At 51.1% G+C, this 13280-nt stretch overlaps 1 protein-coding gene across 4 annotated transcripts in view; it reads right to left on the minus strand.

Annotated features, from left to right (window-relative positions):
- The window catches only part of CCDC47 (coiled-coil domain containing 47), a 353169-nt gene that overhangs the window by 69469 nt on the left and 270420 nt on the right, over positions 1-13280 (minus strand). For all 4 annotated transcript variants that reach the window (XM_078645050.1, XM_078645051.1, XM_078645052.1 and 1 more), the window contains exon 11: positions 12509-12618. In XM_078645050.1, the coding sequence (XP_078501176.1) occupies positions 12509-12618 (110 nt within the window). The remainder of the gene's footprint in view (positions 1-12508; positions 12619-13280) is intronic.

Genomic DNA, 13280 nt, shown 5'->3' on the forward strand with positions numbered 1-13280 from the left:
CTCTCTCTCTCTGCCTCCCTCCCTCTCTCTGCCTCCCTCGGTCTCCCTCTCTCGCTCGGTCTCCCTCGGTCTCCCTCGGTCTCCCTCTCTCGGTCTCCCTCTCTCTCGGTCTCCCTCTCTCTCGGTCTCCCTCTCTCTCGGTCTCCCTCTCTCTCGGTCTCCCTCTCTCTCGGTCTCCCTCTCTCTCGGTCTCCCTCTCTCTCGGTCTCCCTCTCTCTCGGTCTCCCTCTCTCTCGGTCTCCCTCTCTCTCGGTCTCCCTCTCTCTCGGTCTCCCTCTCTCTCGGTCTCCCTCTCTATCCCTCTCTCTCTCTATCCCTCTCTCTCTCTATCCCTCTCTCTCTCTGTCTCCCTCTCCCTCCATTTTTTCTATCCTGGACTCCCTCCCTCTGCCTCCCTCTCTCTCTGTCTCCCACGGTCTTCCTCCTCCTCCGTCTTCCTCCCCCTCCGTCTCCGTCTCCCTCCGTCTCCCTCCCTCCGTCTCCCTCTGCCTGTCACCTCACCCCAGCTTCCCGGGCACACACACACAGCCGCACCCGAGTACTTCACAGGTCTTCAAAAGACCATAGACCATACACCATTAGCACATAATTGCTGCTAATTAAGAGGCATTACTAGACACTCTGTCTAGGAATGCCTTTTAATTTGCAGAAGTTATGTGCTAAGTGCCCGCGACACACCCACCATTTGCAGGCGACACAGTACTGTGTAGCGACACACAGTTTGGAAAGCTCTGGCCTAGATGTATAGAGGTTGGGGTCATTATGTGGGTCGAGATCTGTGTTGTAGTCATCCGAAGGGTCTACGTCGTGTGGGATAGTATTTGCATCATCCCCATCTGGATCTATAGTCCCACCCCCATCGGTATGATCATCCTCATCTGATGTTTGAGGTGAAAAAGTATGTTGTGGGAAGTGTGGTGGAGAAATTAGAAGATTTGAATCAGCTGGAAGAGGAGAAGGAAGTGGGAAGGTGTTAGTACTCATCTCCTTTCGTTTCAAGGTTATTTCATATTCCTCTGAAGTGTCCAGTTTTCTCTTTTTTAGAGGCTTGGCGAAGACTTTGCGAGTCTCTGGGTCAATAAAAAGTGTTTTTTGTTTTGGATCTCAAAAATCAGGTACAGCCTGTGTGGGTAAAAAAAAATATTCGGTGCCGAAGATTTTGGGTCATAATGTTCTTTGGACCGAGTTTCTGTGGGGTCTTGGACTCCTTAGGTTTTGTTTTAGGAGTTTGTGGCTCCGAGACTTTTTTGGCTCCGAAGATTTTTTCGGTTCTGAATGTTTTCCCTTGGTATGTTTAGACGCCGAGGGCTTCGCGGCGAGGCGGTCTTCGGTGTCGACGAAGAAGGGCATGGCACATCTTTGGTCTGGTGCTTCTGTGCCGAAGGTGACTTTTTTGCACCGGAATGGAGTAGGCTCGAGCAGGAGGCTCTTTAGGTTTTTTTTAGGTTTCATAGCCGGGCCTGAAGGAGGGGCGTCTGAGACATGTTGCCGGTGTTGACCTGAGCCCGAGGGTGTAACCGGAGCCTTAGGTTTGGTTTTTGGGAGGGGGGTTTCGGTACTCACGGACTGCTGAGCCGAGGTGACTGTCTCCCCTTCGACGTCAGAGTCGTTGGCATTCTTCATCACCTTGTTGCTCCAGCAGGACATTGGGATCTGCTCTGAAGATGTCCAGAATCGACCTGCTTCCGCAAGACGGGACGTTAAGCCTGATGATCACGGATGGTTTTCTTCGACCTGAACAATGCACAGGCCTTGTGTGAGAAAGTGGCTCTATATATACTGGACCAGAATAAGGTACAGTATGTACAGAGTCCACAAACCCCAGAGGTATAACAGAGGTTAAAGCCAGGTGTGACCTTACTCTCTAAAGTGGTAGCTTGGTCGAGCAGTAAGGCAGTACCAGAGGACAGTGTAAAGCATTTGTTGTACACGCTCAGTCAGCAAAGGGTTTCACACACTCACAGACTGAACTCCAGGCCAAGTGATTTTATATCAAAGATATAGTTGCTTTATTTCTAGAACCAACAGGTATCAAAATATACTGTTCTCAATATGAGAGTTCTCAGATGAGTACTTTGCAGAAAGGCAATAAACTTTGTAAACACAATAGGTACAGGGGTTGCAGCAGGCAACACAATTCTACACACAATTTAGCATTGAGCTCAATGGTTTTTCCTATATAAACACGGTTGATTTCTTTGTAGATTACTTTGGGAGTTCCAGGACTGGATCCTAGATTAATTCCTGGGGTCTAAGCTGAAACCAATTTAGTAAAAACGTTTTAGTTATTGCAGAGATTTTTCAGAAATATAAAGCTATTTTAAAAGTTCACACTTAGAAACTTTTCAACAGAAATCTGGCAATGTTATCCAATGGGAGAAAATTCAGGTTGCAGGTAAAGTACAATCTTGTTACTTTTGTAATCCAGTACTGGGCTCCTGAGTCCAGCACTGGGGTCTCAATTTAAAACAGGTAAGTAATTACGTTTCAGTATTTCGCATGATTTTTAAAGAATATTTCAAGTTTTCAAAAGTAGACAGAAGAAATTTCATAGAAAAGCAGTCAATGGATTCCTATGGAGAAAATACAGATTAAGGGTAAACCCGGTTCGGATTACTTTTGTGGTTCAATAATGGGCTACAAGGTACAGTATTGGCGTCTCTCCTGATCACAGGTGAGTACTTCGGAATCAGTTACCCGGCTGATTTCATAGGAATATTTCAAGATTTCAAAAGTAGGCACTTAGAAGATTTTTCGAGTCAAACCAGTCAATGCTATCCAATGGCAGGTAAGTGAGTTACCGGTTTCCAGGTGAGTACTCGGCTGGTGAAGTTAAGGTTTTGGACATAGACTCAGGGGTCCCCAGGGTCAGGTAGGTACAGTTGGTTCACCCTCAGCGGCACAGGGGCGGCCGGGTGCAGAGGTAGTTGGCCCAATGTTATCCAGTGGGAGGCAAAGGCCTCCAGTGGGTGGCTGCTGGTTAGCCGGCCACGCGGCTGTGGGAGCTGATCTCCTGGTCACTTGCTCAGGGCAAATGGGGTAGTAGGATGGGGCAAAGGTGGCACGGCCAACGGCACTCGGGCGGCTGGGTGCAGGGTGCTTTTGAGCAGTCGGGCGCTCAATGTCATTCAATGGGAAAGGTCACAAACGAACAAAGGCTGCAGGCTCGGATACGGAGACTCTTCACTTCGAGAGGTAAGTTGGGATCTTGGAGCACAGGTAGGTACCCCAAAGGTAGGCACAGGGGGCTTTAGGGGTGTCTTTAGGTGTTGGGAAAGCTTACCCTCGGCTGGTCGCGGTTGGAGGGGCCCTGGTTCGGAGTCTGCAGGTGTCGTCTGGTTCATCGAGGAGGGTCTTTGGGCACTGGACTTCAGGTCCCAGTCGCCGGGGTGACATCCTCGTGGTCTTGGATCACTTGGGCACGGGTCGGGCTCGGCGGGTGCAGAGTGGGCTGTTACGGAGCTTCCTGGCTGGCACCAGGGGTGTTGTTGCAGCAGAGCCTCTGCTGATGGGAGTCACAGTCTTTAAGAGGGTCAAGGCAGGCAGGTCCTCTGGGTGTCCCAAGGTTGCTGTCCGCTGGAGTCGCCGGAGTTTGGGCAGGAGCAGGTTTCAGGATCGACAGGCCGGTAGGGCTGGGGCCAAGTCAGTTGTGGTCGCCCTGTTAGCAGCCGCACGGAGGGTCTTCCTCCTCTTGATCTTCTTTCTTCTTTTCGTATCGGGATCTGAGGAAGTAAGGTTCAGGGAGCCCTAAATACTGAATTTAGGGGCGTTACAGGGAAGGCAAGGGCAGGGACCAATAGGTCCCTGTCCTGGGGTGGGTACACCCCCTAGCCTGCTCCTGTCCTGTGGGAGGGGGGCAGGAGCCTAGCTGTGATTGGGCAGGGCTCCCCATCTTCAAGATGGCCTGAGCCCGGGTTCGTGCTTCACCTCGTCTCCCCCACCTGAGGGGTGGGGTTGGCACAGGCTGGCACCCCCCCACCCCTTCCTGACGTAGTTTTTCCAGCCAGTCTTCCCGCCAGAGTGGGGGCAGGACTTGTGGGGGTCAGTTGCTGGGTACAGCATATGGTCTGGAGAAGCTCACAGAGGCGGCAGGCCTTTGAAGAGTCCCCCTGTCCATCCTGGGGGAGGAGACCTAGCACCTCGCCCAGGATGTTCATTGTTGCAGGCCCATGAGAGCGGAGGGCTCTCCACCCAGGGCTCCAGCAACATGTCTGCTGTGTGGCAGCCTCTCAGTCCAGACGTGGATTGTGGTTAGGTTTCAGGGGGCCTCTCTAAGATGCCCTCTGAGGTGCATTTTTCCTTAAATCCCACACTGGCATCAGTGTGGGTTTAATGTGCTGAGAAGTTTGACACCAAACTTGTCAGTCTTCAGTGTAGCCATTATGGTGTTGTGAAGTTCGTAATGTCGACCTCCCAGCACCATATACTCTTAATGGCATCACTGCACTTACAGTGCCCAGGAATGGCCATGGGTACTGTAGGGGCACAGGGCTCATGCACCTGTGCCCACACCACTGGCATAGGGCACCCAGCTGGAGGGGTGACTGGTGTATGCCAGGGCAGTGGGTTTGTGGGCATGGCACACAGGGATGTGTGCCATGTCGACTCTTTGTTTAGTTCTGTACTTAGGCACTCAGCCTGCAAAGGCAGGGTGTGGGTGCCAGGGTACAGGGCCCCTAGGGGTGTCACAATAAGTGCTGCAGCCCTTAGGGGTCTTCTCTAGTCACCATGGCCTGGGTACCTAGGGTTCCATTAACTAGGGGCTGACAGGTGGCCAGAGATGCCAATTGGGTTTTAGTTCAACACAGTTTTAGGGAAGGAACACAGGCCCTGGGTACCTGGTTGGCAGGAGCCCAGGGCACACTCAGTCAAAGCACATCAGCAGTCAGAAAAAAGTGGGGGCATACCAATGCAAGAAAGATGGCACTTTCTCACACCTTGCAGTTCTGGTCTTCGTGCTCCGGGGAGAGGCAGAGATAACAAACCTTGTGCAAGTCAGTGTGTGGGAACTTAGCACTACACCCGGGGCATTTTTTGAAAGGAGTCCTTTCCATTGACTGCAGATGCGGTCGGCGCAAATAGGCCCAAGTCGAAGATCGAGGAGTTTGTTTTGTATATGCGTGTCGAAAGGTAAACACGATGGAGACACTACCGTAGAGTGGAGAGGGATTGCGCGTCGAAGGGGGTTCAAAACCGACACCGACCCAAAGCGCAGCAAATCACATCTAACCCAATGGCGGAAAAAAACAATCCAGAGATGGAGTAGATGGCCATGGGCTCTATCGCCCTAAGGCGGAGTCACCTACCTCGTGACTACAAAGACTTCTTCCAAGACAAAAACAAAGTGCAAACATCCAAGCCCAACACCAGATGGCGATCCATGCACAAGTATACGATCTACAGCTTCTATGCCTCGAACAGGGTATTTCTCCCTCCCCACCGTAGCCACGGGTTGGTTACAAATTAGACATAGGTTCTCTCGGTATATCCTACTTGAGGGAATAACTATCAAACCCTTCGGAAACCTCAACCCTAACAGCCACCCCCACTTTTTGCCTGGTATTTGATTCAATTTTGACCGAAGTGCACCGAGTTCTTGCTAACCAGGTCCCAAGTGTAAGAAAGTGGCTTAGTATATACTGCACCAAAGTAAGGTTCAGTGTGCACAGAGATCACAGTCCCCAAAGGTTTGGCAGAGGTTGAAGTTAGATATAACCTTACTCTCTAAAGTGGTAGCTTGGTCGAGCAGTAAGGCAGTATCAGAGGACAGTGTAAAGCATTTGTTGTACACACCCAGTCAGCAAATGGTCTCACACACTCAAGAACTGAACTCTAGGCCAATTGTTTTGTATATAAAATATATTGTTTTATTTTAGAACCACAAGTATGTATAAAAATACCTTCTCAGAACGAGATGCTACAGTTGAATCCTTTCAATTAGCAATAGACTTTTCAATGCAATAGATACAGTTGTTGCAATATGCAACACAATAATAAAATTGAGCTCAATGGGAAGTTTTAAGTAAATGCAATAAAATCACTTTACAAATGTTTTTCTTACTCAGGGCTGGATCCTGGATTCAGCCCTGGTGCATTTTCTGTAAAAAGTTGAAAAAATCGTTTTTGTTACACAGGCAATTTTTAAGGAATATTTTTATGTTTTGAAAATCGACACGAAGAAGAAATTTTGGTAAAAACCAAGCAATGTTATCCTATGGAGGAAAATCTGGTTATCGGAAAATCACAGTTGTAATCACTTTTTAGGGTCAGTGGTGGGCACAAAGATCCAGCACTGGGATCTCTCCTGGTAACAGGTGAGTGTTGGACTTGGCCTTTTCCCCCCAAATTTTTCGCTTTTGACCCCCTTATCTAGATTGTCTCCCCCATGGGATTAAACCTGTATAGGCCATGAGTGGTGTGAGACCCCTGGTGAAAAATGTAATTACCTGAAATAATGTGAGCACTTGTAAAATCCCCCATTTTAAAACTGCACCTGATTGAAATGTATTGTTTTTAAAATGGATGCCATGGCCCTGGGTTTTGCCACTGGACTGACATAGGTCAGCGGACTAGATAATATTACCCAGCTACCCCTAGCTTTTGGAGGGAAAGCCTGGCACCCAGGGTGCTCACCCCCTCCCCTAGAACCAGTTTAGGCTAGATGTGCCAACATTCTAGAAGGTCCTGGCACTGCCTGGGAGGAGGGTATAAATAGGGAGAAGTGTCACCAGAGAGTCAGTCAGCGCTGGGACAAAGAAGAGAGGGGACCTGCTGTGAGGTGCTACCGCCACATGGGCCTGTGAGCTGGGCCCTGCACCCCTATAAACCCCCCCTCTGTTGTCCCCATGGGCCCCTGACAAGGGAGGGCCCCTATCCAGGTCACTGACGCTGTTTGGACCGGGTACTACGCCAGCGCTGAGGGAGAGAGGTGCCCAGAAGAGGAGGAATGCTGTGGGCTTGAACCCCCCAGGAGGTGAGGAGTGTGCCCCTGGGGCTGGCTGTGGAACTGTTCGCCCCCCCCTCCGTGAGGTGCGCCTGTCAGACGCTGTCTGGGGAGGTTGGTGCCCCCAGGAGGCTGTGGCCCCTTTGGAAGTGCTGCTGCTGCATTGCCCGTGAGCGTTGGACTCGGAGGAGCTGCGTGTCCTTAGAAGCCCTGGACTGCCTACTCAGCGCTGTGGGAAGAGAAGCGCTGTATTAGTGTCTCTAAGCGCTATCTTGTGTGCCCCTGCGAAGCGCTGTGAAGTTGTGAGGCGCTGTGTTAGAGCGCGCTTCTGTGCCCAGGATTACTGCCACTGGTATCAGCGCTAGAGACTGTGTGCCCTGAAAAGCGCCGTATCCTGTGCCCTGCGGAGCGCTATGAAGTAATTGACCCTTTGGAAGCGCTACTGGTGATTGCTGCCTGGAAGCGCTATGCCCCTGAGAAGCGCTATGACCGCCTGCTGAAGCGCTATGCTGCCCGGGAACTGCTGGGCTGACCGAGCGCTGCATGCCCCCTAAGAAGCGCTGGCATCGTGTGCCATTCAAGCGCTGTGAAGCTTCTCCGCGCTGAAAGCGCTGCTGCCCCACTCACCGCCGCAGCTGAGGCTGCCCTGAGGAGAACAGGAGAGGGCCGCCGCCATCCTGCAGTGGGCTGCGCAGGGCCCAAGTGTGGAGAGTCCTAGAGGCGGCCCCCGGAGCCTTGGAGAGGCCGCCATTAAAATTCCTGTCAAGCCGCTGGAGTTCGAAGTGGGCCGCGCTAGGCCCGAGGAAGCCGTCCCGCTAGCCTCACGTGACGGGGGCGCGTCAAGCCACGCCCCCGCCGCGCAGTGATTGGCCGCGTGGCCGAGCCCCTCGCAAGCGAGTCTCGGATTGGATCTGGGGCTCGGTACACGCCATTGGCTGCCATCCACGCGCCTCCCTCCTGATTGGTCCCCGGGCCCGGCAAGCACCGAGGAGGGCCCGGGATGGGAGAGATACCCACGCGGGGGCTCGGGAAGTGCATCGGAGCCCCGCCCGCCACTGACATCGCCGGAGGGCTTAGCAAGAGGCTCACCTGCCGGCGCAAATCGGAGGAAGGCCCTGACCCGCCAGCGCAGGCCCCCGGAAGGCCGGGGCAACGTTGAAGCTGAAGGGAGGCCCCGAGGGAAGCGCCGGAGTAGCGCGGGCCTCCCCTGACTGGCCCACAATACCCTGGAGGGCCCTTAAAAGAGACAGGTAAACCCCCCGTCCCCCGAGAAGGGGAAAGTTGTGGTTGGGCCCCATTGGCCTTGACTAACTGCCGCAGAGGGAGTTCGCCCTCCCAGGGGGAAACCGAGTGACTGTTGGGCCATGAAAGTAGCCTCTGGCTGGGGAATTAGTTAATCACAGGATACCAGTTAGGCCCTACTGGACTGCCTACAGAGACCCCGGTTAATCATAAAGGCCATGGGGGAAATGTAGAATGTTGTAGGGGCCCCAGGGAAATGTTTGATACGCATAGCCAGGTGATATGCCTAATGTAATGCACATTTTTACCTGTTGCCTGATGTTCCCTAAAATGTGTAGGCCTGACATCTAATCTATATGTCTATACTCCGGGGAGGGTTTGCCCTAGGTTGAGGTTCATAGGCCTAGAGTCAGGCCCAAGTTAAATGCATAAATGCCCCTTGTTGGCCTGACGAGTTATTCCAGGCCCCTGTTCATGCCCCTTGTTAATGAGCCGGCCAGGTTGATTCATGACAGGTGCTCCTGTCTAATATTAAATGTGCTGTGATGCTCTGTTTTCCCTTACAGGGGTGGGGATTGGCGTTATAACGCATGAGGTGTGGTTATGCATAATGTTGGATTTTGCAATTGCAGCCAACCCCCTAAGGATGAGAGCCCGAGTTGGCCCCGCCAGATTGGCTCCAGGGCTAATGTTCAATTAACTAACCTTTTCCCTTCCAGCATGGACTTTGGACTCAACCCTTTTTGTCCCATCTAAATAATTCCCCATGATGTACTTGGCTCTGGCGCCAGTTGGCGCCTTGTTGTGATTACCAGTGTATTTTTCCTTTTTACCTTGCAGGTTGGAGACATAACTAAACTTAATCTTTTTCCAACCAAAGGTGGTGTCGTGACTCTTTTGTAGTGCGATTGGTGTGTCGTCTGTGGGTACTGCGTGAATGCTTCACAAGTCCTCGAAGTTTGGCCTGCCCGCTTGATGCCATGCTTCCCCCTAGGAGATTTGGGCAACCCCCATTTCCAACAGTGAGTAATTCTGTTGATCACATGATTTTTTGTGAATATTTTAAAGTTTCAAAACTCGACACTTAGAAGAAATTCAAAGTGAAAACCAGTCAATGTTACCCTATAGAGAAAATGCAAGCTATCGGTTTTCGTGTAAGTACTCCACTGGCAGAGTTACGGTTCTGGGGTAACACTCAGGGGTCTCCCAGGGTCAGGTAGGTACAGTTGTTACACCCTCAGTGGCACAGGGGCAGCAGGGTGCAGACAGAGTAGGCCCAATGTTAGCCTATGGCGGGCAGGGTTGGTGGCTGCTAGCAGGCAGACCACACGGCTGTGGAAGCAGGGCTCCTGGTCACTTGCTCAGGTCAAGTGGGGAAGTAGGATAGAACAGAGGCTGCACTTCCAGTGGCACTCGGGCGGCTGGGTGCAGGCAGGGCTTTGAGTGGGCCGGGTCCCACCGGGTCTGAGCACCGGCAGTTTTTTAAAGGAGGCCTCGAAATGGGTCTCTATCGGGCTCTGTTTGGTGCCCTGGCACAAGCGGACAGCACTGACAGCAGGCACATCGGATGTGCGCTGCTCAAACTGCTCACTTCTCACTAGTGGAGAAGTTACGGCATGACGTCATGCCAGGTGTGCGTTAGAAGGGAAATCCTTTAAAGAGAGTAATTTTCTCTCTGGATTTCCCTTCTCTTTTTGAAACTCAGGTGCAGCAACATTGTCGTGGTGTCAACAGTGCTTCAGGTGGAAACTTTTTCAATATTATATACAAGCCATAGTTTCTGCTTATTTCTCTTATGCAACTAACAACCATTGACAAAGCCAATAGTCCTGACTTCTTGTAGGTATGTTACTTGTTGTATTATATATCTGGATGCAATGACAGACACAGCAAAATATAGGTCGAGCGGCACACTCTGCTTAGCACAGATTTTTAGCTGGTGTTTTTAAGCCGCGCCCATAATTACTTTGGCCACGCCCCTTTGAGAGCCCCCCTAGTTTTTTCATCCCACTTAAAGCCCTGGGTGCAGGGTGCTTTTGGGCCGTCGGGCGCCCAATGTATTTCAATGGGAAAGCTGCAAGATGAACTAAGTCTGCAGGCTCGGGGACAGAGATTCTTCAGGTGCGACCATCAGCACTTCGAGAGGTCTGCTGGGAAGCTGTAGGTTAGGTAGACACCCAGGAGTTGGGCACAGGGGGCCGTGGGGCACCGGGTGCAGGGGTGTCTTTTGGTGTCGGGAAATTTTACCCTCTGCTGGTTGCGGTTGGAGGGCTCCGTGGTTGTGAGGCTGCAGGTGTCGTCAGGAGCGTCGAGCAGGGTCCTTGGGTGATGGATTTGTGGTCACAGTCGCCGGGGGGACGTCCTCGTGGTCTTTGTTCACTCAGGCACAGACGGGGCTCGGCGGGTGCAGAGTGTGCTGGATTTGCGGTTCCTGGCTGGCACAAGGGGTTGTTGCTGTTTGAGCAGTACCACTACTCGTGGGAGTCCCAGTCTTTTGATGAGCAAGGCAGTCAGTTCCTCCGGGGTTTTCGAGGTTGCTGACCACTGGAGATGCCGGGATTTAGCAGTAGCAGGTTTGAGGGTCGACAGGCCTATAGGGCTGGGGAAAAAGTCAGTTGGTGTTGTCCTCTTGTTAGCAGCTGCATTGCTGGTCGTCTTCTTGTTCTTGTTTCGGAATCGGGATCTGAGGAAGGAAGGTTCAGGGTGCTACTAAGTACTAAATTTAGGGGCGTTACAGGTAAGGAAAGGTCAAGGACCAATGGGTCCCTGTCCTGGTGTGAGTACACCCCCTATCCTGCCACTCTTCAGTGGGAGGGGGACAGGATCTTAGTCCTGAATGGGTAGGGCTCCCCATCCTCATGCTGGCAGTAGGCCAGAGTTGTGCTTCACCTTGCCTCTCCCACCTGAGGGGTGGGGTTGGCAGAGGCTTGCACACCCCCTTTCCTCACTTAGGTTTTCCCGCCGGTCTTCCCGCTAGAGTGGGGGTCAGAACCGGTGGGGACCAGTTGCTGAGTACAGCAAGTGGTCTGGAGAGGCTCACAAAGGCGGCATGCCTTTGAAGCCTCCCCTGCCCATCCTGGGAAAGGACACCTAGCATCTCGTCTCAGGATGTGCATTGATGCAGGCCCAAGAAAGCAGATGGCTCTCTACCCAGGGGTCCAGCAACATGTCTGCTGGGTGGCAGCCTAGGCAGCCTCTCAGTCCAGACACGGGTCGTGGGTTAGTTTCAGGGGGCAACTAAGTTGCCCTCTGTCGTGCATTTTACATTAAATCAGTGCGGGTTTAATGTGCTGAGAGGTTTGATACCAATATTCTCAGTCTTCAGTGTAGCCATTATGGTGCTGTGGAGTTCGTAATGACAACCTCCCAGCACCATATACTCTTAATGGCAGCACTGCACTTACAGTGCCAGGAATGGACCTGGGTAGTGTAGGGGCACAGGGCTCATGCACCTGTGCCCAGACCACTGGCATAGTGCACCCAGCTAGAGGGGTGACTGAGGTACGCCAGGGGGATGTGTGTTTGTGGGCATGACACACAGGGATGTGTGCCATGCTGACTCTGTTTGGTTCTGCACCAAGACACTCAGCCTGCAAAGGCAGTGTGTGTGTGTGTCAGGGTACAGGGCCTCTAAGGGTGGCACAATAAGTGCTGCAGCCCTTAGGGGTCTTCTCTGGTCACAGTGCCCTGGGTACCATTTACCAGGGGATGACCTGTGGCCAGAGATGCCAATTTTGTTGTAGTTTTGGGGAAAGAACACAGGCACTGGGAGCCTGATTGGCAGGGACCCAGGGTACATCAAGTCAAAGTGCATCAGAAATCCAGCAAAAAAAAGGGGGTGGGGGGCGGGGGTACTGCAACGAGAAAACCCACCTTTTCACACCCAGTGCCAGTGCTCTTTCCCTAAGGCAACGTAATGGTTCAATTGTACCCCAACTGGCAAGACCTTTAGCACCTCTGTAAGTCCCTAGTAAATGGGACCCGTATGATTTGACTTTGCTTGGTTAACAGTGCGGTTGGTTGGGGGGTGGATTTTTTTTTAAATTTCTTTTGTATTATTGAAATTGCAAGTCCCTTCAATATTGTATTTCATTTGTATATGATAAAAGTGTCAAAGTCATGATAACTGTATGTTGGTGCTACGGAAGCCTCTGGGGTTACAGAGCTCCGCTCTATGTGTATTTTGACAAATAAAATATGTTCCCAAAAAAATAAAAACCACTGCAGACATCAGCTTTCAAAGGTGAAGTTCAAAAATCTGTTTCACTGTAAAACAAATGACTGGGTCAAGCACATGCAGAAGCCAAAAAGTAGTCTTCTTACCTCTCTGTTAAGACGGAATTTCCGGACTTTGTCAATGGAGTATATAACCATGTTCATCAGTGGGAGCAATCCTTCCATGTCCTTTGGGGAAGTGTTCCCTAAGCCAGGCACTACAAGAGAAACAATAGCAACCTATTGGCACAGACTGAACGATAAGTCTACTGCATTTGTATTTCATAGAGGTGTAGTGCATAATGGAAGCAGTTGTCAGGAAAGAATCTCCAACCACGTTAAAGAACAGCTTTAATGGTGAAGCTTGAATGTGCACGTGGATATTACCTGCCCCAATACAAAAGGATATCGCGATGTATTGTAGCAGGTACATAGGTTGGACATGGACTCCTACCTTTCAGAGACACATACAGCTTTCTTTTATGCCCAAGATAGGATTAGAGAAAGAGAGCACAGTTATGAGGACATAGTGAAACAAACTAGAAAGCCATTAAGTATTCTCAACCACAAGGGTATTGGTAAAAAAAAAACCTCCACCCCAGGACTATAAACATGCTGCCCCCACTGCACTGGTCTAACATCAGTGCACAAAAAGCAAAACAAAAAACACACATGCCTACATGTCACAACACTACTAAGGCCCATAATGATGAATGAAGTATGTACATGTATGCAACTGACATTTTATTCTATTTTTTATTTATTGATGCAAGATGGTGGAAACTACTTGAAGCAGTAAATAAAAAATGCATTAGGAGGTGTAAGAAAATGCTTTAGAAAAGGGATAAGATTGGCAGGAAATGGCAGCTGTCAGCCTCTC

Source organism: Lissotriton helveticus, chromosome 5_1 (assembly GCF_964261635.1).
Source record: "Lissotriton helveticus chromosome 5_1, aLisHel1.1, whole genome shotgun sequence".
Classification (NCBI taxonomy): domain Eukaryota; kingdom Metazoa; phylum Chordata; class Amphibia; order Caudata; family Salamandridae; genus Lissotriton; species Lissotriton helveticus.